Raw genomic sequence first — 22,850 nt, 5'->3', positions numbered from 1 at the left:
CACCCGATCATTCGCCCTGAAGCCTCCTGCTAGTTTCACTCCAGTCCTCAGACAATGAGCTGGAGAGCTGTGTTCTCTCAGCTGGACTGATATCAACTCAGAGTATTGATTTACACACACAAACACCTCCAAACAGCAGAACTACTACAAAAGCCAACAAGAATACAAGACAAGTCTTAATCAATAGTCAGTTTATAGTCATAAAATGGCGTTCGTAACCAATTGTATTTCCATGATATGACATTTTTCTGCAGTAAAGAGTCCTAAAAGACAGATATTAGTATTTTTGAGCTTCCAGTTCCATCATCCTGAAGTCAATGGGTTTTTGATTAAATTTTTATATATATATAATGTCCTCATCATGAGCTTAAAAATGCTTCCAATCAGCTGGCAGTATATAAACACATGTTCAGTCCATTACATTAAGAGAGGTTTTACAGCTTCAGCATGTGCAGAAATAAAGACACATGAACAGAATGGCAGTCAGTTGCCAGGCAGCGACACACACACACACACACACACGTCTGATGTCATGTGACTGCTCTCTCCTCATCTCTCTCTCTCTCTCTCTCTCTCTCTCTCTCTCTCAGGTGCAGGAGTTGAGCCGCGCGCTGCAGGAGAAGTCGGACTGCTGCAGTGAGCTTCTGTTGAGCGCGGAGCAGCTGCAGCGGGATGTGCGCGAGAGAGACGAGGAGATCGAGACGCTCGGAGCTCGCGTGAGAGAGCTGGAGCAGACGCTCATGCACAGGGTCAGTGTGTGTTTCACCTCTGCTTCTGCTCGTGACGCAGCGCTAGTGTTGTTAGCGGCCAGTCTTACTCCGCTGGGATGCCGTGTGTGTGTGTGTGTGTGTGTGTGTGTGTGTGTGTGTGTGTGTGTGTGTGTGTGTGTGAGGAGAGCGTGACGAATGGGAGTGTCTGAACGCTGAGTGTGTGTGTGTGTGTGTGTGTGTGTCCTTGCTGTGTGTGAATGTGTGTGTGAATGCAGTGGTTTAGCGTCACGTCTCTGCTTTAATGATCATATTCTGTGTGTGTGTGTGTGTGTGTGTGTGTGTGTGTGTGTGTGTGTGTGTGTGTTGTTAGGTTTGTATGTCAGCGAGATCAGAAGATCTGTTTGTGTGTCTGATTTAATTGTGATTTGATAGATGTGCGGTAGGGATGGGTCTAGATGGTTAGTGAGTTTATCTAGATGTTATTCTTAGGTTTTTTTTATCTTGAATATTTTTGGCGTGTTTCTTCTACTGTAAGCATACCGTCAACACGCTAAAGCCACGATTTGGGAGGAAAAAAAATTCCACTACCCTATTTATGTGACCTTGAGTTCTAAAAAGGAAATAAATAAATAAATAAATATTATTTTCTCATGCAAATTTTTATTTTGATTATTGATTTTTTATTATTATTTATTATTACTTATTTTTTATTATTTATTTATATGAATAAATAATATTTTGTCATGTAACTGTATTTTTGAATATTGATATTAATTAGTTATTTTTGTTGTTATTTTATTATTTTACTTCTACTTATTGTTATTATAGTATTATTATTATTAATATTATTATTATATTTTGTCATTCAACTTTTTTATTTAGATTATTGATTATTGATTATTTTTATTTATTTTATTAATACTTTTTAGTATTTATTTATACAAATAAATAATTATTTATACAATCAGTAATTTGTTATGCAACTGTATTTTTGAATATTGATATAATTGTTATTTTAGTTGTTGTTTTGATTATTATTATTATTATGCCATTCAACTTTCTTATTAATAAATACATTTATAAAATATCTATATATATATATATATATATATAAATATATAAAATGAACGAATAAATAAATAAATAAACAAATAAATAATATTCTTCTACTAATAATAATTTATATTTATTATTTTTTTCATTTAACTTTTTTATTTGGAATATTATTATTGTTATTGTTATTATTTTTATTATTATTATCATCATTATTATTATGTATAGCCGTGTGCTGTCTATTAGTGATCTGCAAAACTACATATTTTCAAAATAGCACATGGGTCTCCTGGTTGACTAATTAGTTAATCGTTCTTACAGAAGTCTGTATAATTACACTGGTTTTAGAGTCACCTGATGCTGATTGGACACGTTCACTTCAGACGTGACGGACGAGAATTTTCTAAATAAACTAGTGAACCTCAATGATCAGCTGACCACTGTGACCCTCCGTACTGTGTTCTGAATTTGTGGATTTGTTCATGTCCTGATGTATGTTCATGTGTTGTTTGTTTCTGTATGAAGGTTGAGGAGGTTCAGCATGTGTCCATGGCGGGCCGAGGAGACGTCACACTGGAAGCTCAGCTCCAGACCGAGAGAGAGGCGCTGGACAGAAAGGAGAAAGAGGTACTTCCTGTCGCTGACACAACATGCACCGATAAATCATTTAGAATAAACACTGTAAATAAGAATTGATGTAAACAGTATACCGTGTGTGTGTGTAGATAGTGAATCTGGAGGAGCAGCTGGAGCAGTTCCGTGAGGAGCTGGAGAACAAGAGCGAGGAGGTGAATCAGCTCCACATGCAGCTGGAGATCCAGAGGAAGGAGATCAGCAGCCATCAGCAGGATCTGCAGGCTCAGGCCCGACTCGCACAGGTCAGAAACACACACACACTCTTGCATAAGAGGCTGTTTTCACACTTAGATTTTATTTCACACTTCAGGTTCATTTTCAGAGATTCTGCCCACGCGTGTCTCATTGTATTCTGTGTGTGTGATTAAGATGATTATCATTGTGAGTGTGATCACTTCACTTTGTACTCATGCTTCTGTCCGATTGGTTTACTACAAAACTAAACACACACACACACACAGAAACACTGTTTATCTGACACTGATGTGTGTGCAGCAAATTCTGTTTTCTGATCGTCAGCAGTTGTTTGTTTCATCTTCACCCCTGCTGAAAACAGCTTAAACCAGCCTGAGATATAAACCATCAAACCAGACCAGGTCAATCCATATGCTGGCCGCATAAAACCTTTAACCCTATAAAGCCCACTGTGTCATATATGATACATGAATTTCTAAGGCCTGTAAATGATCAAAACTTCACTGATAAACGTCCTTCAGCTCGTGCTTCAAATCTGTGCTGATTTCATCAAGTAAACGTAAAAATAACTTTGATATTGTTAGTAATATTTCAGCTTTACTTGATTATCCAGACATCATTTATTATAAAAATCATGAGTATCAAATATGATCATCAGGTTTATTTGTTCATCTCTCAATCATCATTGCATTGCATTATATGTTTGAAAACAACAGAGATTTGATCATAAACTAAGCATTTAAATATCATCTTACTAAGACATATTATTGGCAGATATTGATATTTATATGCATTTAATGTACCTGTACTGTTATAAAGATCTCATTGATTTACATTACAAGCTTCAGAATGACATATAAATATCAGAATCTTCTCCAATATTGCATATTTTTGCTCAGTTTGAGTCTCTGAATAAAATTGACCAGTTTTTTCCTCCATATTCTCACTATATCAGACTGTATGAGCCATAATGCATCAAATGTGATACAAAACATAAAACACAAATGCCAAATTTTTCTTTTGATTTAGTCTAAAGGTTCAATAAACTGTTCCGTACCCTGCTTTACAGGGTTTTTTCAGCAGGGGTGTGACATGTGATTGTGACAGAACCAAATAATGTGTCATGAACTGACTTTGATGCCGTTCCTGAGTTCAGAAATGAGCTTTTACAGGAACCAACCAAGCAAAACAAACTCTGACGTCAAAGGGTTCAGATCTAGTGTGAAAGCTGTTTTTCTCATGAGACCTTAGAGAAGCATTTCCTTCAGCCAGACATTCACAAACCTTCAACTGAAAGAATGAGTTTATATCAGCATTAATGCTGTCTGATGGCCCGTTCACATCAAGAACGAGAACTATATTAGTGTCCACAACTTTACAAATTATATTGTTCCGTTTATATATTTATAAGAGCGCTGCAGTTTTGTAGCTTTAAATGCTGGAGCTCTTAAAAGCAGGATGGATTCTGATTGGCTGTCAAAGTTTTTATCGTTCATCAGCTGGAAAAAAATATTCTGAAAGTGATTCCAGCGATATTGTTTCTCTGTGCCGTTGTGCTGTGGACTTTCCTATTCTTTCAGAGCGATTATTAAATCGTTATGGTTATAGTTATCGTTCTTGTGTGAACGGGCTTTAATGTTTATGTGTGTGTATGTGTAACATTATTTTTTTTAAGTCAACATGAAAAATTTGCATCCAAATTCACTTAATATGACATTTCAGAGAAGAAGAAATATCAATGACTTGATTTTATTCGAGAGAAATTGATTGGATAATGAAAAGTGTCTGTATATGAAGGGAAAGGGATGAAAAATAAGAGTGTTTATTATAAGACAAACAGTTTTGCACTGATGAATCATTGAAAGTAAGACATGAATTAAGATCGTAAATAGAGTCTGTTTTGATTTCATGTTGACTTTAATACAAATTTGAGTGTATAACAGGAGATGTGACATCATCACTCAGACCTGTGGTCAGATATCTGCCCTTGACCGCAGACTAAATCGTCCTCCCAGCAGACAAAAGTGTCCTAAATTCAGAGTCATGTGGTGATGTTTAACTCTTGAAGGTCTTGGAGGAGAAGGACAGGCAGATTGCTGTCCTTAACGAACAGATCGCTAAACGTCAGCACACGGACACAGAGCCTGAGAAAGAGGTAAAGACGGATACATATGTGTCGGCCGTCAGCGTGTGTCGTACACATATGCATATCGCAGCACTCGTCAAACCCGTGTGTGTGTGTGTGTGTGTGTTGTCTCTCAGTTTGGTGCCGCCCGTCTCTCCGCCTGCTGTTTTTGGCCATCTTGTGTTGCATAAACTCGCCACACTTACTTTGCATCTGTGACACAAGTGGCGAAACACATCAGCTTGTGTTTAAAGAGTGCAAACGGTTCATGATGTGGCATTGCAAATTCACTGTATGATGAAGAACTGATTGCACTCTTTAACCTGTATGTACTGTACAATCATTCCCAGTAAACGGGTTCATCCATGTTTTGATCGAATGGAAACGCCTGCCTCAGATCCTGTGGATTAATTCATCTGTTCATCGATTCCTCTGTTTTGATGTGTTGCTGTGGTTTGGTGTTTTTTCTGCTGTTCTGCAGTGTGTTTTACTTTCATTCCTCTCACACCTTCTTAGGATTGTTCACCCAAAAAGGAAAACCCATATTGTGTCTGTTGATCATAAACTGAGATGTTTCGCAGGATGTTCACGCTGCTCTTTTCCCTACAGTGGAAGTGAATGAGGACGGACGCTGTCAAGTGCAATAACATTATTATAAAAATAGTCCATATGACTATATTTCAAGTCTTCTGAAGTCATATGACAGCTTTATGATATCTCATTCGCTCAAGTTTTTTTGAGCCTGACAGCTCCAGGTCACTGTATGGAATAGAGCAGCCAGTTTATCATCTTTATTTTCCCCGAAAACGTCATATGATGATGACAGAACTGTCATATTTGGATGAAATATTCCTTTGATATATTTGAGTCAAAGGGTGTTTCACTGCTAAAAAATTCTTCCACAAATTCTTCAATCTTAAGTCTTTTGTGGCAAGTGAATGTCAGTTACACACACCCGGTCAGACGGGTCAGATTACCTGTTTAACCATGTCATGAAACTGATGCACAAAAGGAATATATCTTCAAAAATGAGCACTTTGTCATCATTTACTCGCCCTCATGTTGTTCCAACCCTGTATTATTTCCTTTTGTCCATGAAGCACATTGTTTGTTTGTTTTTTTTTTAGCTTCTTTTTTTTATATGATGAAAGTGGGTTGTGATTTATTCTGTCGAGCACCATAATAATTCATACGACTCCTTCTGAAGTCATGTGATCGATGAGCCTTGAGCTCTGCAGTTACTGAGAAAATTATATGAGAATATGAGCTTTTATGATGGTGCGGTGAAATTTCAATGTAATTGTAATAGTAAACCTCTGTTGTGCAGCACTTTTTGCTAAAAAATGAAAGGAATTGTTAAATTTTAATTCAATTTACATTTTAAAAGATTCATTAAATTGTTAATGTTTTTGTGCCTAGAAAATTTAAAACAAACAACGCAAAATTTCAGAAAAAAATATAACCCTATTATATTAAAAATTAATAAATGATTAAACCGTTAAAATATTATGAATTCAGTTGATTAGGCATACTTGTTTATTATTGAAATTTAATTAAAACATTAAAATGGAATCCAGAAAAATTAAAATGGAAAACATGGAATTTAAGAGGGAAAAAATACATTTCATAATATAATGTAATAATTTTTTTTAAATTTGTAAAAAGAATTTTGATTTTTTTTTTTTAATTATTAAAAGAAAATAATAAATTGTTGTTAAAAAGTTTTAATTAAACATGCTTTTTGGTTACTAATATTTAACTTAACCATTAAAATGGACTCCAGAAAAAATAAAAACAATAAAACAGAATAGCGAAAAATAAAACTTTGGGGATTTCATAGCGCCCTATAACAGGTAAACGTCAGCATGTGGACTCAAAAAATTGGAGTAGTAACATTTTTCGACTGAAATATTGAGAAACGGCTCATTCCCAAAAAACTGTAGCCGGTTTAATTTATTGGCAAAAATGTACAATCGGGTTCCATTTGTTACGATCAGTTAAAACTTAATTATTAAATTATTATAACTTACTTGTCAGCTATTATATTAAAAATTAATTAATAAATAAATTGTTAAAATATTACGAATTCAATTGATTGGACATACTTTTTGATTATTAAAATTTAATTGCATAATTTTTATTGCATAAAATAACAATTACATAAAATTGCATAAAATAAAAATGAAAATGGAATTTGGAAAAAATATATAAATATTTCATTTGGCCCTAAAATTGATGATTTAAAAAAAAAAATTGTTGTTAAAAATGTTAATTAGACGTGCTTTTGATTACTCACATTAAAATGGACTCCAGAAAAAATAAAACATAATAAAATGGAATAGTAAAATATTAAAATGGGAAAAATTTAGATTTGTTTAATAAATAAATAAATAAATAAAACAAAACTGAATATGGGAATATTTTTATTGGGCCCTATAACAGGTAAATGGACACAAAAAAATGATGTTAGAGTAGTAAATTTTTTTAGCTAAAATATCGAGAGACAACTCGTCACCGCAAAACTGTAGCCGGATTAATTCTGTTTGTTAAGATCAGTTGACTACAACAGTCAACATGAGCTAACAAAACTTACTGAACTTTCATTTCTGCTTCTGTGATTTGGTAAAAAAAAAATGTAATGTTGCTTTTTGGCACCATCCACTTAAAATTTTTGGCAAGCAGCAGCTCAGACATTTGACAAAATATCTTGTTTAGAAAATAATACTTGGTTGGAACGACATGGTAAATGACTTTCATTCTTGGGTGAACTAATCGTTTACGGGATGTTGAGATGAAACCCACTCCGAGTTGATGTGTGCGTCTGTGGCTGCAGGTGGTGCAGGAGAAGGAGGAGGATCTCCGTGAGCTGGAGGCGCAGGTGGAGTATCTGCGGGGCGAACAGGAGCGTCTGAAGAGGAACAACGAGGAGGAGGTGGAGCAGCTCAACGCCGTCATCGAGAAGCTCCAGCAGGAGCTGTCGCACATTGAGCGCAAGGACGAGGCCAGAGACGATTACGACGAAATGAAGCAGAAGATGGACGAGGTCACGACCGAGCTCCACACGCTGAAGGCCGACCACAGCTCGCTACGGAGCGAGTACGAGCGCCTGCAGGAGGAGACGGTGGTGGAGCTGGAGGAGGCGCTGAGGGAAAAGACGGCGGCGTTCGTGGTGGTCCAGGCTCAGGTTCAGGCGCTGGAGGAGAGCGCAGGATCCAGGGTGAGGAGTTTGAGCCGGCGCGTGGAGGAGCTGGAGACGTGCGTGGAGGAGAAGGACTCGGAGCTGCGCGCTTGCAGGCTGAAGGTGGAGCAAGCTCAGACGGACGCCGACGCTCTTTACGCCAAAGTCGCCCAGCTCGAGGACAAACTCAGGGAGAAGGTGGCCGCCGTTCTGGTCAGTCAAGCACAACTAGGAGCCGTCCAGACGCAAACCAAAGAGCTGCGCGCCGAGGCCCACGCAGAGGATCCAACGGGCCCCAGTGCGCAGCTGCAGGCAGAAGGCCTCACGGCGCAGGACGGAGCGTCGACGCCCAAGGGGATCCTGCTGACGGAGAAGCTGAGGGAGCTGGAGGAGGGATTGAGCGGGATGCAGAAGGACCAGGAGCTGCAGAAGCAGCTGTTGAGCAGCTCAGAGGACGAGGTGATGGAGTACGAGAGGAGATTAGCTGTGATGATGGACATACTGAACCAAATGAGAGCCAAACCAACCCTTCACAGAGCGCTGCTGGTCGCTGAGGTGCGTCACTGCTATACTGAGCTCAGACAATAGATGATCAATGCCAAACATATGTGTTCGATTTCCAGGGAATGCATGATCTGTCGCTTTTAGATGAACGCGTCTGCCAAATACATACATCTAAATGTAAACTCTAAAATCTTTATTCTAAAGTTCTCTCAATTAAATTGCAGCCTTTGTGATTTTACTAAGCCGTATCGCGATTTCGGTTTTATTCCGATGAGTTGCGCAGCTCTACTAATAACACTCTGTAGTGTTTGAAATCACCTCATGTTTATATAGTCTGTCACACGCTGTCCGCCCGCAGGAGTCAGGTGAGGACGGCCGGTCGCTGTCAGAGCTGCTACAGGAGCTGCAGGAGGTCAAAGGTGAAGCCACGTCCTCTAAAGAGGAGCTGAACTGCTACAGAGAACTGAGCCACAAGCTTCAGGAGGAGATTGAGGTACAAACACCAAAGCTGCTCCTCTCATCACGCAAAAGATGATTCTCCTACTGTAATTATCTCATGATATTAGGTCTTGTTTTCTAAAAGATTGATCAAAAATAAAACTAGAACAAATATCTGCCATTGTGGTCAGAAAAATAAACCTAACTCAAAGGGAAAGCAAGATTATTTTTCTGAGCCTACTGGCAGATATTAGTTCTTGTTTTAAGCATAAACTCGCTTCATTTTGTCCAGTTTCTCAGAAAACATGCTTTCAAGTTTTAGTGATTTTGTCATTTTTATCAGCTTTTTTTTGAATGTCTTTATAGTTTGTATTAATTTTTAATTAAAAAAAGTTATTTTATACTTCCAAATTGAGCTAAACGAAAACTGGAAATGTTGCCATTTTTTATTTTTTTATTTCAGTAAACGTAATGGAAATGTTTGTTTATGGTTTTATTTTTAGTTAATAATAATGACGCTGGAGTGTAGCACCTACAGCTCTGAAGAGAAAAATGATGGCATGACCCTTTTAAACAGATGAAATGTGCGTTTAGACGTTGTTGTTTGGTTTGTAATGCCTGTGTGTCTCAGATTCCTGTGTAACTGATGCTCTGCTGATAATTGTGTGTTTCTTCATCAGATGAAGGAGAGCACGATCACACAACTCCAGACGGCTCTCAGCCAGGTACAGAATCAAACACAACTCTTTACTTTCTGTTTATTTATTTATATTTTTCACTTGTTTCTCGTCATGAAAATAGCTGCGTTAGCTGGCATGGCACTAAATTATAGCTAGGGCTGTCAAGCGAATAAAATTTTTTATCTAATTAATTACACGATGTGCCGATTAATCTGTTTAATCGCAAAATAATCACACATTAAATTCAGCTGAGAAATTACCCCCAAAAGATGATTTAAAGTCATTATTGTGTTAAATGAGAAAAAGCATCAAATAGACAAAAAGAAGCTTCAGAAAGAAATATTTTATTTGATTCAACATAGAATTTATTACACATAAACTTTTAGGCTTCAATGGCCATGATTTGTTTTTTCAAAATTTGCATCTGAATTGTTATTTAAATATATTTACAGACCAAAACAGTTTGGTTACCAACATTCCTCACAATATCTTCTTTTTTGTTCCACAAAAGAAAGAAAGTCATACAGGTTTGAAACGATGAGTAAATGTAAATAAACACAATTTTAATTTTTGGACTAACTATCCCCAAAATATAAAATATTTTTTTAATGAAATTATACTCTAAATAAGAAGCTAAAACTGCCAGCAGCTGGCAGGAAATGTCTAAACGAGTCATTCATTCGATTTGTTCAAACGGCTGATTCATTCAGGAATGAAGTAAATGGCTCTCTTTATGAATGGGTTATTGAATCATTGATTCACCCGATTGATTCGCTCAAAACGTTGATTCATTAAGAAACGAAACACCACTGTGTGTTGCTCAGAGACCTACAACAGTCCTGCTCTGGCTTTACAGGTAATGTTTTCATTGGCAAAATCGAGACAATAACAAAACAGACAATATTGTGTGTAAATTATAACAATATTATCTTCTTATTTATTGTATAAAATCAGTATCACATTTATCACATATCACATTCGGAAAAAAAACAGCACTCGTGTGATATTGCTTAACTATATCATGATATAAATATGAGACAAAAATTCATACAGGCTCATTTTTGCCCTGATAACTATTATTTTTCCATAACTCACTAATTAAATTAACGCGCTAAATCGACAGCCCTAATTATAAACAAACAGAAACAAACATTAGGGCACATTACATCTGCTCAACACTTAACCTTCACTTCCTGTTTGTCACCTCCAGGTGTCAGCGGGCTCACGTGACGAAGACGCTGCCGAGACTGCTAAACTTCTCCAGGAGCTGCAGGAGGTCAAAGGTCAGGCGTCCGCCACACGACAGGAGCTGGACAGCTGCAGGGATCAGAGCGTCCGGCTGCAGGAGCTGCTGCAGGTATCCATGTTCACCCTGTTTTCACACCGCTCATTCATTTTGTTGGTCTTCTGAATTTCTGCTCATTGTTGATGTTCTTTCTTTGTGAAGGAGAGAGAGATGAGCATCGCTCTGCTGAAGGATCAGCTCCACAGGGTGAGACGCCTCACTGGATCTCTACACTGGGTGATGGGACGCTCATCGAGGCTCTTTAACCTTTGATTGGTTTCTCTGCAGGCCTCACAAGAGGGTGATCAGTCCACAGCAGAGCTGCTACAGGATCTGCAGGAGGTCAAAGGTGAAGCGGCCGCCACCAAAGAGGAGCTGAGCAGCTACAGGGAGCGCAGTCTCAAACTGCAGGAAGAGATCGAGGTACACTTCCTGTCACCTTCAGATTTAAACCTTCTGATGGTGGAACCACCTGAGCTTCATGTGATTGTGGTAGAATTGACATATTGAATATTTTACATAATGTAAAATTAAAATGATCAAAATGTGAAACATTAATCTGATAATGTTCAAATCGTTCAGGAGCTCGTGTCCTAAAAGTATGTTTTTGAATTTTATTAACTTTATACTTAGAAAACTAAAATTCAATAAATTTAAAATTACAGTTTGAAAATCCCTTATCGACATTAATGGAATATTTTTATTTTAAAATATTTTCTTTATTTTAAGTGTTTTAATTCATTTTTAGTACGTTTTTTTAAATGTTTCTACTTTAAATTTAATTAATTATTTATTTATTTTAATTTTGCACTTTTTATTATTTAATTCATTTGTAGTGTTTTTTTATTGATTTTTTTTTTTTTTCATTTAATTTTACAGTTTTATGATTTAATTCATTTTTGTCAGTTTTTTTTATTTTAAAATGATTTATTTATTTTAATTTTACATTCCTCTATATTAATTTTTACTAGGAGTTTTATTTTGATCAAAAATAATTTTAATTTGACATTTTCATGATTTAATACAGTTTTATTTTGATTTTTTACTTTTATGTTCTTTATTTTATTTTAATTGTAGTAATTCAGTTTTGTAAGCGTTTTATTTTAAAAAATGATTTATTTTACTAGGTGTTTTATTTTGATACAAATTATTTTATTTTAATTTTACGTTTATGATGTAATTAATTTTAGAGTAAAAAAAAAAATATTTATTTATTTATTTATTTATTTAAATTATTATTCATTTTAATTTTACAGAATGATGCCGGATGTTCTTTTACACAGAACCAAAGGCTAAAACCTGAATTTAGCTGAAAATTTAATCCAAATCTTTCATAGAAACACAGATCTGTTGTGATAAGTCAAGTTCTTCGTGTCTCTCTCAGGTCAGAGACGTGTCCATTGCTGAGCTGAGGGTCAAAGTTCAGGAGCTGCAGACCGCTTTGGCCAAATCCAACGAGGAGCCAACACAACAACCGCTGTCTCAGCCTAAAACGAAAGCAGGGAAAAATGGAGACAACAGAGAGCATCATGGGATGAACAAGAGTGCCGAGCCCTCACTTCCTCACAGAAACTCCACGGACAAATCAGAGAGGTCCTCGTCTCTGAGCGGAACCCCCGTCCCGTCCCGTGTGGACGTGGGTACGCAGACTGACCCGTCCAGAGCCGATGACGTGGAGGAGATGATCGCAGGATACACGGAGAAGATCGGACAGATGCAGGAGCTCCACGCGGCCGAGATCATGGACATGGAGGCCAGACACATCTCAGAGAGCGAGAGCCTGAAGAGGGAAAACCAGCAGCTGGAGGAGGAGATCCGAGCGCTGAGAGACGCCATCGACAAACTCAGAGCCACCGAGGTCAGACACACTTCATTTATTAAAGTAAAAAAGGTTCCTAGTTTTGTGTTGGGGTCTCCTACATCAGGTGTACATGCATCAAAGGTCAAAAAACATTAATTCTTATAATCAGCTCTTTTCTCATAGTGTCTGAAACGGTTTGTTCGAAGATTCGGTCTCTCTAAAACCCACCTTTCTGAGAGCTGCTCTGCTCTGATTGGTCAGACGGCCCAGTCTGTTGTGATTGGTCAGAAACCAAACGCTCATTATCATATCTGAATTGTCGGTTTTACCGTATCAATCTCATCAAAGTGGATTTGCTTTGGCAGCAGAAAACAGCGTCTTCTCGACATGAGCACGACGAACCAAACTCTTCCAGTCTCAGATACAACTACAGTGATTGAGGGCGGGGCAAAGAGACGCTGCTCAGCCAATGAAGTCCAGAGGCGGGCATTATGCAAATTAGTTACAAACCTACATAGGTTCAACAGTTCAGAATCAATCGATTCTTTTGGGAGACAAAAACTCGATTTATCTGAACTTTGATCTTTGAAACTTTGCAGACCTTTTACACACAAACAGCTCTGTTACACACTACATGAAAGATAATATCTGAAAAAGCATAATAGAGGCAGTTTAAACTACTGTAATGTAACATTACACTTCAGAGTCACAGAGAAGTGATGCAGCGAAATTCAGATTTTTTTTACTGACACCAAGACTTAATTAATTCATCACATTTATTTAATAATCAACACTAAAAAAAACTGAGTTGTATATAAATATTTAAATGGCACATAAGGCAGTATTTATATACATTTTTAATGGTACATTCATGTTTCTAATCCAGTTTGTTGGTGAAATATAAACATTTAAATTGTATCTGTAGTAAAAACTTGCTTTCATGACATTTATTTAAACACATTAAATAATGAACAAAAGGTTAAGTAAAAATATGATGAATATGTAATCAAAATGCTCCTCTCTAGAGTTAGTTTTCTAGCTAAATATCGTGTTTATAGTCATTGAATGGATTTCCTGAGTTTAAAGTGATTTTACGTGACAGAATGTTTACATTTTCTGTGCATCACTCGTCACATGTAACTTCATTACATGTGTACAAAATAAAACTTGTTATTGAAGAATGGGATGTTTTTTTACATCTTAAGCAATGATTATGAAAATAAATGGCTTCTTCTGTTGAGGATTGTTTGTCTTCATCAGGGTCCCTCGGTGAGGTCAGACCGTCCCGCGGTCTCTCCGTTTAAAGATGAATACGCCAGTGGTGAGACAAACAGATATTCATTTCATGTTCTGGGTTATTCACACTTACATTCAAACGAGTGGAAGATGTATGATTTTCTTTGAGTCTCTTCTGCTCATCGAGGCTGCATTTAATTGATCAAAAATACTGTAAAAATTTGAAATATTATTCCAATGTAAATCAGCTGTTTTCTATGTGAATATATAGTAAAGTGTAATTTATTCCTGTGATCAAAGCTGAATTTTCAGCATCATTACTCCAGTCTTCAGTGTCACACGATCCTTCAGAAATCATTCTGATATGATGATTTCAAGAAACATTTCTGATTCGTTCTGATCACTTTTGATCAATTTAATGCGTCCTTGATGAATAAAAGTATTAATTTCATTAATTCTGTTATAATTTCATAAATGTGTGTGTAACAGACAGCAGTTCAGACTGGAGTCAGCGCACCGGTTACGATCATCCTCACCTGCAGCACGAGTACCGCACCACACCTGAGGGCGCGCGCAGAGACACGGAGCCGGACGTCCTGCCAGACAGGATCAAGGTGAGCTTTCCTGGACAATATCTGACTGTAGCTCGAACACAGCGAGAGAATGACCAGCTAAACGAAGCGTGATGCGCTCACACAGAGTCTGCTGCGCGAGGTCCATCAGGAGGGGATGCAGGTGCTGTCGCTCTCTGAACTGCCGCTGTCTGATGCGGACCGACCCGGCCCGACGCTTCCCCCTCAGACCTGGAGCAAAGAGAGAGACGCCCTCATCGACACCGTTGAGTCCCTGAAGATCCTCATCAGCAAACTGCAGACCGCCACGGACACACAGGTGAACAAACACACCAGACACAGAGAAAAGTGGTGCATCTGCATTTTAAAATGATCCTGGATGACATGTTTTGTTTAGTGTTGTGAATTTAATTATGCAGGAACTCTTGTTCTGGTTCAGATGTTGAAGTGTGTGTATGAACATCATCTTGTGTGTGTAGGTTGATAGCGACTGGCGAGCAGAGCTGCTGTCGGCCGTTCAGCAGGTGTTTGTTCACGAGCGAGACGTGCTGAAGAACGTTTTATACTCTCATCTGGAGCGGCTGGACACCGCTGATGCTGTCATTCACCTCAACCAGCTGGAGAGAGCGCTAGCTGAGCAGGTTAGTATATGGCATCTCCAGTCATCTGATCACATGACTGCTGTTTGATATAGCACTTGTGATCGGATCACATTGAGATCGATGTTGATACCAGGTATAAACCGGGTCATAGATGCAAAGAAACGGTCAGCATCAGATTGTAAGGTTCTTGGCTGAATGTTGTTTGTTGTGTGCAGGACGCCCGGCACAGGGAGGTCATGGGTGTGTTGTGCTCCGCGGACAGAAGCAGCCTGCGCTCAGAGATCCATCAGCTCAGAGCTCAGCTTCAGTCGCTCACGTCTGCACATACACAGCGCCACCATGTGGACACCACTGGTATGACAGAGACTGACTGTGTGTTAAACAGTAGTAGACTAGCTAGTCCTCAGTGTATGAAACTAGAGAGACTGTTTATAGGTCAGTCTGATTCTGACTCCTTTTAGTGATAATTGCTGCTGGGAATATTATCTTCAGCTTCCACTTCATAAAGGTTTTTATTTCTTGTTCATCAGGAATGGAGACGGTGAGGGAGGCAGAACTGATGTCGGCGGTCGGGTCGGGCTCTGATAGACTGGAGGAAATGAAGACTGAACTGAGCCAGACTAAACTAGAGCTGGAGAGCGCTCTAAAATCACAACACAAACACCTGAAAGAGCTCGACACACTCAGGTAACATACACACACACATATATATATATAATTACAATTAATTATAATTTGTAGTTTGCATTATATATTATTTATATAAATGATTAATATATAAGAGTAGTGATGAGTAATATATATTATTATATATATAATATACTAATATAAATAAGATATCATTTTTATGTTATGTCTTTTTTTATTTGTCGTTTTCAGATTATTCCACTTGCTCTGGTTTAATTTGCTAAAGCGGTTTAAGGGATAACTGAATAAATCTAAAGCGCAGTTCATAAGTGTGTGTGACTGATCTGTGTTTTTTGGCAGGACGGAGGTCTCGCTGAAGGCCGCTGAAGTCGACACACTGAACGACAGACTGGCAGACGAGCAGAAGCGAGCGAGAGAGCTGCAGTGGGCCTATGAGAAAGAGAAGTGCAAATCTGACAGGAAGGAGGAGACCGAGAGAGAGGAAGTGGAGGTAAAAACGCTCTGTCAGTCACAAGGATGTGCTTTTTGATGGCATGTAAGTGACGTGTAAAATGTCTCTGCAGGACCTTAAACTGGCTCTAGAGGAACAGCGAGGTCATGTGGCCGACCTGTCGAGCTCTCTGGAGAAAGAGAGGCAGATTTCAGCCCAGCTCAGAGAGCAGGTAGACGGGCAGCAGGCGCGAGAGGTCGGCGTCTCCTCAGAGCTGCAGGTACGCTTCCTCAAACGCCCTTCATGCTTGTGTTTGGGTCAGAGCAAGTCATTGAGCTCTGTGTGTGTGTGTGTGTGTGTGTGTGTGTAGGTTCAGTTAGACGCTCAGAGAGCTCGGGCCGCGGAGCTCAGCAGCGCTCTAGAGAAGGAGAAAGAGCTCAACGCACAACTGCTCCAGCGGTTCCACACGAGCTCCACATCAAACCCGCAGGACTCTGGGACAGGCCACACCCTCATGCAGGCCGAAGCCACCTGCAGCCAGGTAACCAGAGGCACGCTTACAGATGGAGTTAAACTTGTTTACTTTTTCAAAAATTAATACCGTAAGTAGTCTGCAGTAGGAATGAATCAGAGGCGTTCGTGTGCGCAGGTGGAGGCCGGCGTTCTCTCTGTGGAGTCTCTCCTGCAGACGCTGCAGACGCAGCTGGCAGAGAAGCAGGCGCAGGTGGTGCAGATGATGGAGGAGCTGGAGAGACACAAACTGGACACGGTGCAGTGCAAACGACAGTGGGACGAGGAGAAAGCTTCACTCGCACGCGCCGCCACGCAGGACCAGAACGAGTTGCGGGCAGCACATGACCGTCTAAGCGGCCTGGAGAGACGGGCGGATGAGCTGCGGGCAGAGCTGGACGCAGAGAGAGACGGCGTGAGGAGGCTGGAGAGAGAGAGAGACCGACTGCAGGAGAGAGTGAGAGAGCTGGAGGAGAAGCTGAGAGCCGCTGAGAATGACCGGAGCGTGCGATCGGACGGTCCACCTGCGGATCGAACCCGTGACTGGGTGTTTCAGCAGAAGACGGGAGACGCTCTGACACTGGAGTCGAGCGCTGGTCAGAGCTCCGACCCCAAACACATGGACAACATCCTCAGCAGACTGCAGCTCATCGCCGCCAGGATCAACGGCTTGACCGGCGAAACCCCGGGCAGGTACGACACCACGCATTAACTACCACTACTGCTCAGAGTTAGGGTCAGTGATTTAACAAAAGTACTGATACTTTACAAAGCGATCAGACACCCTAGCAACACCTTAGCAACTCAAAAATTTACTACAACCACTCAAAACACCCTAGCAACGCCTTAGCAACTCAATAAAAATTCACTACAACTCAAAACACCCTAGCAACACCTTAGCAACTCAATAAAAATTTACTACCACTCAAAACACCCTAGCAACACCTTAGCAACTCAACAAAAATTTACTACCACTCAAAACACCCTAGCAACGCCTTAGCAACTAAATAAAAATTTACTACCACTCAAAACACCCTAGCAACGCCTTAACAACTCAACAAAAAGTTACTACAACCCAAAACACCATAGCAACACCTTAGCAACTCAATAAAATGTTATTACAACCTCTCAAAACACCCTAGCAACACCTTAGCAACTCAAAAATGTACTACCACTCAAAACACCCTAGCAACGCCTTGGCAACTAAATAAAAATTTACTACCACTCAAAACACCCTAGCAACGCCTTGGCAACTAAATAAAAATTTACTACCACTCAAAACACCCTAGCAACGCCTTAGCAACTAAATAAAAATTTACTACCACTCAAAACACCCTAGCAACGCCTTAGCAACTCAATAAAATTTATTACAACCACTCAAAACACCCTAGCAACACCTTAGCAACTCAACAAAAATTTATTACAACTATTCAGAACACCCTAGCAACACCTTGGCAACTCAAAAATGTACTACAACCACTCAAAACACCCTAGCAACACCTTAGCAACTCAATAAAATTTTATTACAACTACTCAGAACACCCTAGCAATGCCTTAGCAATTAAAATGTACTAACAACTTAGTACCTGAACATCCTAACAAACTGCAATAGCAATGATCCACTACTCCCAGGCACTGTGGTGCAGAGTTCTCTATGTACTTCTTGCATTTCATCTAATTTGGATTAAAATGTTTGAATGAAATTGAAGCAGTGTGTCTGATATTGAAAAGTTGTACAGGTGTTGCAGTCCATGACTGGTGTGTGTGTGTGTGTGTGTGTGTGTCTGTGTGTGTGTGTGCAGGTCATCTGGAGAAGGGCCTGACCGGGAAAGTCTAGCGTGGCTTCACAGTAATGTACAGGATGTGATGTCACTTTTGCAGCATATCCCATCAGCCCCTTCTGCTCTGCCGGAGGTGAGCGAGCACATTTACACTCACTGGGGAACAGTCAGCTTGTGTGGCTTATTCATATAATGGACTTTTGTAAATACATATTTGATTATACTATATATAAATATTCATATTTGTGTTCTGTAATAAGCCAATCAGATTGGAGATGTTGTGTAATATATATCAGATAGTCTGTGATTGGTCCATTGGAGGCACGAGATAAGGCATTACTCATTCTCCTGTGTGTGTGTGTGTAGAGCGCCGCCCTGCTGGCTGGAGGCTCGTCCAGTCTGCTGATTGAGCGTTTACTCAGGCAGAACGCTGAACTGACGGGATTCGTCAGTCGACTGACAGAAGAGAAGAACGACTTAAGAAACCAGTTACTGAAACTCGAGGAGGAACTGCGGCGGTACAGACAGAAGAAGGTCACAGCAGAGAGCGTGAGTCAATCAATCAATCAATCAATCAATGAACAAAGTGGTTGATAATGGAGCTTCAATCATTGTAGTTCTAAAAAGTGCGCTATTGACAGTTATAATACATGTTCTTTATGTCCATCTTTCTTTCTTTCCTTTGTTCTTTCTTTCTATTTTTTTCTGTCATTTTTTCTTTGTTTTTTGTTTTTCTTAGTTTTTTGTTTTTTCTTTTGTCTTGTTTTTTTTCCTATTTTTTTCTGTCTTTTCTTTTTTCTGTCATTTTTTTCTTGATTTTTTTTTTCTGTGTATTTTTCTTTCCTTTTTATTTTTTTCTGTCATTTTTCTCTTGATTTTTTCTGTTTTTTCTTTCGTTATTTTTTCTTTTTCTTTCTTTTTTCTGTCTTTTTTCCTCTCATTTTTGTCTATTTTTTATTTTTTCTGTCATTTTTCTTTCCTTTCTTTCTGAGAGCACATTGGATGAGAACGATACTAGTTTAAACTGAATTGATCTGAATAACACTATAGTCTTTGATTTACAGCTGAATTAGTCTCATATTTGATGAAGTTTGCATCAGTGATTCTCTTATTTTCTGTTGATCGCTGTGAAGCTGCTCTGAAAATCTCTGTACCGTATACAGCGCTGTAGGAATGAAGCTGACCTGTCGTTCCTCTCTCAGGTGTCCAGCAGGAGCGGTGTGGACCGTCAGGAGCTGGTCTTGTTCTCCAGTGAGCGCGAGTCTTGGGCTCAGGAGAGGAACCGTTTGGAAAAGTCCCTCCGTCAGGCAGAGGCAGAGCTGACCCGTCTGAGAGCAGACATTCGCTCCGACACGCTGCGAGATCTGACCGGAGCCGACCTGGACAACACGGCCCTCAAGGTGAGGCCAGCAGCGCTATATAAACATGTTTGGTCTGTCCACAAGTGTCCCATTTGTCATTTTATGATCCAGAGAGGTGCTCAGATGTGCACTTGATGTCTCCACAGAGGATGTATGGGAAATACCTGCGTGCCGAGAGCTTCCGGAAGGCTCTGATCTATCAGAAGAAGTATCTTCTGCTGCTGCTGGGTGGATTTCAGGAGTGTGAGGAGGCCACGCTGTCTCTGATCGCCCGCATGGGCGGCCACCCCACACACACCTGTCTGGAGTCTCTGGGCCATCAGCGCAGGGGCTTCACGCGCTTCAGATCAGCTGTGCGCGTCTCCATCGCCCTATCCCGGTACAGACACGCTTCTGCTGTTTTAAGATGTATTTTTGCCATTTTGCCTTTATTGGGATAGGATAGTATAGAGTAGACAGGGACGGGATCGGGAAAGGTCCAAACTCAGGTCGCCTGGAGTGCAACTGCGCTACGTATCGGAGCGCTGACCACAAGGATATCGGCTCCAACCAGACACGCAGTTTTTGACGTTAAATATTTGAATACTTGAAGTTCGCCTGAGGTTAATATTTCAATAATTTAGCAACAGTTCACTGATAATGGTTAATGGTCACATGACATGCAGGTCAAAAAATAAAATATTTCTTCTTTTAATAGGTGTTTTATTTTCATTGTCTTTATTTTAAAACCATTTATTTTAATTTTACAATTTTATGATTTCATTTTTTAGTAAATCTTTATTAAAATAGTTTTTTTTAGTAAATCTTTATTAAAATAGTTTTTAAAATAAAACCAATAAATTAAAATAATTTATTGGTTTTATTTTAAAAACTATTTTAATTTTACATTTTTATGATTTAATTTTTTTGTTTTAATTTATGTTTTTATTTTTAAATTATTTATTTTAATTTTTATGATTTTTTTTTTTTTTGGTAATTACAATTTTTTGGTACATTTACAATTAGTTATTTTATTTTACATTTGTATGATTTAATTATTTTTTATGTTGATTGGTTGTTTTGTTTAAATTATTTATTTCAATTTGACATTTTTATGATTTAATTAATTTTTTGTATTTTATTTTAATTTATTGGTTTTATTTAAAAAATATTTTAATTTGACATTTTTATGATTTAATTAATTTTTTTGTGTTTTATTTTAATTTATTGGTTTTATTTAAAAAATATTTCAATTTGACATTTTTATGATTTCCTAATTTTTTTTAGTGTTTTATTTTGATTGATTTTGGTTTTATTTTAAAATAATTTGTTATTTTAATTTTTAGAATGTTCTGATTTAATTAAATTTTCCTTTTTCCTCAATTTACGAACCTCATTTTAGAAAACCCAGTATTAATGTAACTGATATAATCAGAGCTACTGCCGAGATGTTTCAGGTTTGATCTCTAAATTTGACATAACACATCAGGTCGGGTCACAGAGACGTTTAAAGCCGGTTTGATGTAACAGTAATGTCTAGTCCACACAGTTTAGTACTGCTGGATAAACCCTGTCTGTCTGCTGCAGGATGAGGTTTCTGGTGAAGAGATGGCAGCGAGCAGGAGGAGCCGTGACCTCTCCGATCGTGAGCAGAAACGGCCTCAGCCAGATCACAGGTGACACCCTCACACCTGACTGATCACAAAAATACATACAAATATACTGTCTGCTTTGTTTCATAAATAGAATGTGTGTGTGTGTGTCTATATATAATATTTTTTTTGTAATTAAACCATTTGCACTGTGTTGCTGTGCTGAAGGTGCTGATGTGAGGAGTGAGTCTTCATTCCTTCACCCCGGCACTGTGGAGGTGTTCAGAGAGAGACAGGCGAGCAGCCGCGGCCGGACGGGACGAGACTCGCCTCGCTCCGCCGCATCAGTCCAGCACAGGTACACGAACACGTCTGAGCAGCCCATAATAAACACAAACAATTCTCGTTACTGTGAAGCCAAAACACAGACAGCAGCAGGAATATTAGGCTGCTGTCACTTTAAGAGCTGATGCATGGATCCAATATACTGATACACAAGCGTTTCATTTCTCAGCTGTTTACGTTCACTTAAGACAAAACCGGCTATGTTTAATCGCCAAGATGGACATTTTGTGTGAATTAGAAGATGTGAAAGAGAACTGAATTCAGTATTCGCACGCTGTCTGAGAGGTGGCTTTCTGGGACACTTACTGATCTTTATGAGTGTTTGTGTCTCTCTGTAGGTATCACAGTATGGCCGCTGACCCCGGAGGTTTACCATGTTCTCACCTGCAGAACTACGACCCTGATCGCGCTCTCACCGACTATATATCCCGTCTGGAGGCCCTACAGAGACGACTGGGAAGTGTGCAGTCAGGTAACCAGCAGTGACTGACATGCACCGATTGATACAGTCAACTGTGATTTCATGCTAACGTGAAACTTTTTTTTCTCCCCCAGGATCCTCTTCGTACGCTCAATTGCACTTTGGAGTCAGAAGATAAAGATCTTCATTTACATTTAAACTGGCTTGAAGAAACTCAGTTGCCTTCTCTTGTGCTGAGCTGCTGTGCTTTTGTATTCTCACTATAAATGTGTACAACTCTGTGGGACCAAAAAGACGTTTGTTTTTTTTGTGTATCATCTTATAATCAAGCTTTATGTTGGCGGCATTTGAAACAGCTTCAACGTCTGTACATTAGTTCTACCTTATTTGTTGTTAATGGAAAACAATCATGTTGTTACTGTATATTTGTGGAATGCTAATTTAAGTTGATTAATTTAAGACGTGTTGGATGGTGAACAGGACGGCTGCTATCGGACTCTTGATAACGCTGCTGCTGCTGCGCGAGCGACGCTGAAAACACTAACAGGAGGAGTGCGAGTCAGATCTCTGAGCGTCGTGAGGCGAGTCATGTGACGCTGCGCAGTAGTGCGCTGTTATCGGATACTCACACTGTGTTTTATTCGCTCGCTCCCATGAAAAGACCAGAGGACATTTGTAGAAGACATATTTTTGTAAAGGTAGGAGCTTTGGATTTTATGGGTATTTTGTCAAAACTGAAATAAAGATTAATATAATATTTGAAAACTG

The 22,850-nt window shown here is 39.1% G+C and overlaps 1 protein-coding gene across 8 annotated transcripts in view; it reads left to right on the top strand.

Annotated features, from left to right (window-relative positions):
* The window catches only part of akap9 (A kinase (PRKA) anchor protein 9), an 81,699-nt gene extending 58,849 nt beyond the window's left edge, over positions 1-22,850 (top strand). For 7 of the 8 annotated variants that reach the window (XM_051871892.1, XM_051871887.1, XM_051871891.1 and 4 more), the window contains 29 exons: positions 591-749; positions 2,289-2,390; positions 2,489-2,641; positions 4,663-4,749; positions 7,553-8,452; positions 8,760-8,894; positions 9,520-9,564; positions 10,730-10,876; positions 10,967-11,011; positions 11,093-11,227; positions 12,189-12,662; positions 13,866-13,926; positions 14,331-14,455; positions 14,541-14,732; positions 14,893-15,054; positions 15,231-15,369; positions 15,546-15,702; positions 16,003-16,153; positions 16,227-16,373; positions 16,464-16,634; positions 16,743-17,296; positions 18,406-18,517; positions 18,751-18,933; positions 19,587-19,784; positions 19,892-20,124; positions 21,312-21,400; positions 21,545-21,674; positions 22,000-22,133; positions 22,217-22,850. In XM_051871892.1, the coding sequence (XP_051727852.1) occupies positions 591-749; positions 2,289-2,390; positions 2,489-2,641; positions 4,663-4,749; positions 7,553-8,452; positions 8,760-8,894; positions 9,520-9,564; positions 10,730-10,876; positions 10,967-11,011; positions 11,093-11,227; positions 12,189-12,662; positions 13,866-13,926; positions 14,331-14,455; positions 14,541-14,732; positions 14,893-15,054; positions 15,231-15,369; positions 15,546-15,702; positions 16,003-16,153; positions 16,227-16,373; positions 16,464-16,634; positions 16,743-17,296; positions 18,406-18,517; positions 18,751-18,933; positions 19,587-19,784; positions 19,892-20,124; positions 21,312-21,400; positions 21,545-21,674; positions 22,000-22,133; positions 22,217-22,260 (5,364 nt within the window). In that variant the 3' untranslated portion in view covers positions 22,261-22,850. The remainder of the gene's footprint in view (positions 1-590; positions 750-2,288; positions 2,391-2,488; positions 2,642-4,662; positions 4,750-7,552; positions 8,453-8,759; positions 8,895-9,519; positions 9,565-10,729; positions 10,877-10,966; positions 11,012-11,092; positions 11,228-12,188; positions 12,663-13,865; positions 13,927-14,330; positions 14,456-14,540; positions 14,733-14,892; positions 15,055-15,230; positions 15,370-15,545; positions 15,703-16,002; positions 16,154-16,226; positions 16,374-16,463; positions 16,635-16,742; positions 17,297-18,405; positions 18,518-18,750; positions 18,934-19,586; positions 19,785-19,891; positions 20,125-21,311; positions 21,401-21,544; positions 21,675-21,999; positions 22,134-22,216) is intronic. The other variant, XM_051871889.1, reaches the window with a different exon arrangement.

The sequence above is a fragment of the Ctenopharyngodon idella genome, chromosome 19 (genome assembly GCF_019924925.1).
Source record: "Ctenopharyngodon idella isolate HZGC_01 chromosome 19, HZGC01, whole genome shotgun sequence".
In the NCBI taxonomy this organism is placed as follows: domain Eukaryota; kingdom Metazoa; phylum Chordata; class Actinopteri; order Cypriniformes; family Xenocyprididae; genus Ctenopharyngodon; species Ctenopharyngodon idella.
This window is presented reverse-complemented; position numbering and strand designations above follow the sequence as displayed.